Raw genomic sequence first — 3,802 nt, 5'->3', positions numbered from 1 at the left:
AACTCCTCTCTGTCTTTTACGATTACAAGTATGATAAAAATAGTAAAAGCTAGCCCTAAAATAAAGGGGTACACACCCTATTTATAAGTACAAATAGATGGGCCTCGATGCACATCCTAAAAAAGGCCCTTTAAGGAAACCCTAAAATGGATAAGGCGGCGTCCGTACAAATGTTCTGACATCCGTACGGATGTCATCGCAAATGGCGTAAACGGTTAGGTGACGTGTAGCCTGACCCTTAACATATACTCCGAGCCTATGTCAAATTTCTTCTCCTCATCTTCTCCTCAGGTTCGGGTTTTCTGTGCTTATCAACATACCCTCGGTTTTTGACACTTAGTTCAAAAAACTCACAACTCCTCGACTCTCGTTCCCTTCGATCTTACCTAAGGCTAATGAACTTGTTCTTCTTCGACCTTGCATCGGACAGCTGCAATTTTTACTCCGATTTTTACCGTAACAAATTGCTTCGGTTTTTACCGTGCACAAACTTGCTTATGGATTTAACTTGGTATACATTAAACATTAGTTGATAACATAGAATAGGTGATAACTTACTACTCCCTTCGTCCCAAAATAAGTGTCATCTTAGCAAAAATCATGTCTATTAAGAAATTAATAAATATATATGAGTTTACAAACTATCCTATTTAATTATTTTTTTAAAAATTGAGTAATATTAAATATGACAGTTTCTTTAATGTTAAGGGCATAATTAGAAATACTTGCCAATTTTTGTCTTGAATGACTAAGATGACATTTATTTTGGAACAAATTATTTTTGCTAAAGTGACATTTATTTTGGAACAGAGGGAGTGGTAATTAACGTGTTATAACCAGTGGTATAGTTTGAACTCTGAATGTTTATTTAACTTTAAACAAAACCTAATTCTCTAACCAAATAACTAAAACGCATTAATATAATAATATATAAATTAAGAATTAAAGTGCCTGAAAAAGGCAGCAAGTTGGATAAAACAGTCGGTCCCATTACAACTCATCCAATACTTTCCATTTTCCCAAACTCCCCTATCCCTTCCAAGAAAAGTCTTCTCATCCCCATAACAGATTCTTCATTCATTCTTTGATTTGTTCAATTTTTCACACCTCTTTTAATTTGATTTCGTCTAAATAGACGATTCAAATTCAACATATATTTGGTTGTTCAGAGTAGTCTTGTTCTTTCAGACAATCAAATCATTAGATACATGGCAGTTTCACCTGAATCTTTCCCGCCGAGAAAACGTCGTCCCTCGGCGAGCTCTTTCGTATCACCAAACCTCTCCGATCGAAATCTCCTCCATTCCCTTTATCTCTTATCATCAGAAATATCAACTCTACAACCTCTTTTATTTCTCCTCAAAAGAAATACGTCGTCCATTATCAGGAAATCCAAGCTTTTATCAATCTTGTTCGAAGAAATACACCCTATTCAGTACTTTCCACCTTCCGCAATATTATGTTTCGATGAATTATACATAGTCTTACAGCGCATGAAAACATTACTTGAAGATTGTCGTAATTGTAGTAAGATGTGGCTACTTATGCAAGTTGATGTCTACTCCAATATTTTTCATGAACTTACTCTTGAGTTGTCTACTTTATTGGATATTCTTCCTGCTAAAAAGCTCAGATTAAACGACGATGTCCAGGAGTTGTTGATTCTCGTAACGAAGCAGTGTTCGGAGAAATTCGCGTATCTTGATCCCAAGGATCGACATTTACGATCTCAAGTTGTTGAAATGCTTGATAGAATCGAAAAAGAAATTGTCCCTGATACGTGTAAATTAGCGGATATTTTCGACAAGTTGACTTTGCGTGATTCTACGAGTTGCAGGGATGAAATTGAGTTGTTGGAAGAGGAAATTCAAAGCCAAACTGATGAGAAAGCGAAATCCGACATCATCGCGTTGATAGGATTTGTTCGATATGCTAAATGCGTGTTATACGGCGGTTCGACCCCGAGGACGAATTCCCGGAGGCGGCGGGCGGCTGCTGCAGCTGCTGATATTAGTGTTCCGGCTGATTTCCGGTGCCCGATTTCTCTTGACATAATGAGAGACCCAGCGGTTGTTTCCACGGGTCAAACATATGACAGAAGTTCGATAACCCTTTGGTTCGAATCCGGTCATACCACGTGTCCCAAAACCGGTCAAACGTTGGCCCACACGGATTTAATACCGAATTCAGCGTTGAAGAATTTGATAGCTATGTGGTGTAGAGAACAGAAAATACCGTTCGAGTCAACGGAGTTGAACGTTAAATCTAATGGTGTTGTTACGAATAAAACGGCGTTGGAAGCTACCCGAATGACGGTGTCGTTTTTGATCAACAAGTTGAAGGCTTCGCAATCCGTTGACTCGGCTAACCGGCTTGTTCATGAGCTTCGGGTTTTAGCTAAGACAGACTCGGATAGCCGAGCCTGTATTGCTGAAGCTTCAGCTTTGCCGTTGTTGGTTAAGCTATTAGGCTCGGAGCAACCGAGCCTGCAAGTTAACGCCGTTACAACAATTCTCAATCTGTCAATTCTGGAAGCAAACAAGACGAGGATAATGGAAACGGATGGAGTTTTAAACGGAGTTATCGAAGTGTTACGGTCAGGTGCCACGTGGGAGGCTAAGGGGAACGCGGCAGCAACGATTTTTAGCTTGTCAGGTATACCAGCATACAAAAAGAGGTTGGCTAGGAAGACCCGTGTCGTGAAGGGACTGATGGATTTAGCGCGCGAGGGGCCAACAAATTCGAAAAGGGATGCATTAGTGGCAATTTTGAATTTGGCGGGAGATAGGGAGGCAGTCGGGAAGTTGATCGAAGGCGGGGTGGTGGAAATGGTGGAGGAGATTATGGATGGATTACCGGAAGAGGCGGTTACAATACTCGAAGTGGTGGTGAAGAAGGGTGGATTGGTGGCTGTCGCAGCCGCGTATCCATTGATGAAAAAACTGGCCATAGTGTTAAGGGATGGCACTGATAGGGCACGAGAGAGCTGTGCCGCGACGCTAGTGAACATGTGTCGGAAAGGGGGATCGGAGATGGTGGCGGAACTGGCGACGGTTCAAGGGATAGAGAGGGTAATTTGGGAAATAATGGGAATGGGAACAGGGAGGGCTAGAAGAAAAGCTGCAACTTTGTTGAGGGTGCTAAGGAGATGGGCTGCGGGATTAGATGCAGAAGTGGCATCAGGGGCTTATTCAGATGTGAATATGAATACTGCAACAAGAATAGCATTGCCAGGTTAATTTTTTTTTTTGGTTCAAATATGGAAAAAGTTGGTTCTTTTGTTTATTTGGTTACAGGAAACCTGAACAACAAACTGTAACATTTGAGTCTTAAGTCCTTTGTGAATTGTACAATTGTTTATACCTTTTCCAAGTTGAAGAAAATAGAAATAAATTTCCATACGAGCTGTGAATATTTTTGTTCTACACATTTTGCTGTGTGATCATTTTATCTTTTACGGATCCTGAACTTTAATGTAATTACTAGTCAACTACAGTCAATCACTGGATGCTCTTTAGTGTGCCAATTTATATTGAAAGCTGATTACTTTGTAGCTGGTGTGGTTGGCTTATGTTGAGCTTTATATATGAGTATTTTCTTTTAGCATTTAGGACACATTAATGATCTTAGTTGTGAGCTAATCTTTTGATACGATTATAGTGACATGAACCACAAAATGAACTATAAATTCCTAGGTCTTGCATTATGGACTACTAAGTGGAAGCAAGATAGGCATAATCTATATCTTTTTTTTTTTAATTAAAGGTGTGGTGTTCGGACTAACTTGTTCCCACATCGACTA

The 3,802-nt window shown here is 39.9% G+C and overlaps 1 protein-coding gene across 1 annotated transcript; it reads left to right on the top strand.

Moving 5' to 3' along the window:
* The first annotated feature begins 960 nt into the window (after positions 1–960).
* On the top strand, positions 961–3,404 carry LOC132056872 (U-box domain-containing protein 16). Its single transcript, XM_059449262.1, has one exon. The coding sequence runs from the start codon at positions 1,209–1,211 to the stop codon at positions 3,237–3,239; it is 2,031 nt and encodes a 676-aa protein (XP_059305245.1). The 5' UTR covers positions 961–1,208; the 3' UTR covers positions 3,240–3,404.
* The last annotated feature ends 398 nt before the right edge of the window (positions 3,405–3,802 follow it).

This window comes from Lycium ferocissimum, chromosome 5 (assembly GCF_029784015.1).
Source record: "Lycium ferocissimum isolate CSIRO_LF1 chromosome 5, AGI_CSIRO_Lferr_CH_V1, whole genome shotgun sequence".
Classification (NCBI taxonomy): Eukaryota; Viridiplantae; Streptophyta; class Magnoliopsida; order Solanales; family Solanaceae; genus Lycium; species Lycium ferocissimum.
The sequence above is the reverse complement of the archived record's forward strand: the minus strand, read 5'-3'. Positions and strand labels throughout refer to the sequence as shown.

Excerpts from the sequence above, each read along its gene's own strand:
- LOC132056872 (XM_059449262.1), top strand. The coding sequence starts at position 1,209 with ATGGCAGTTTCACCTGAATCTTTCCCGCCGAGAAAACGTCGTCCCTCG.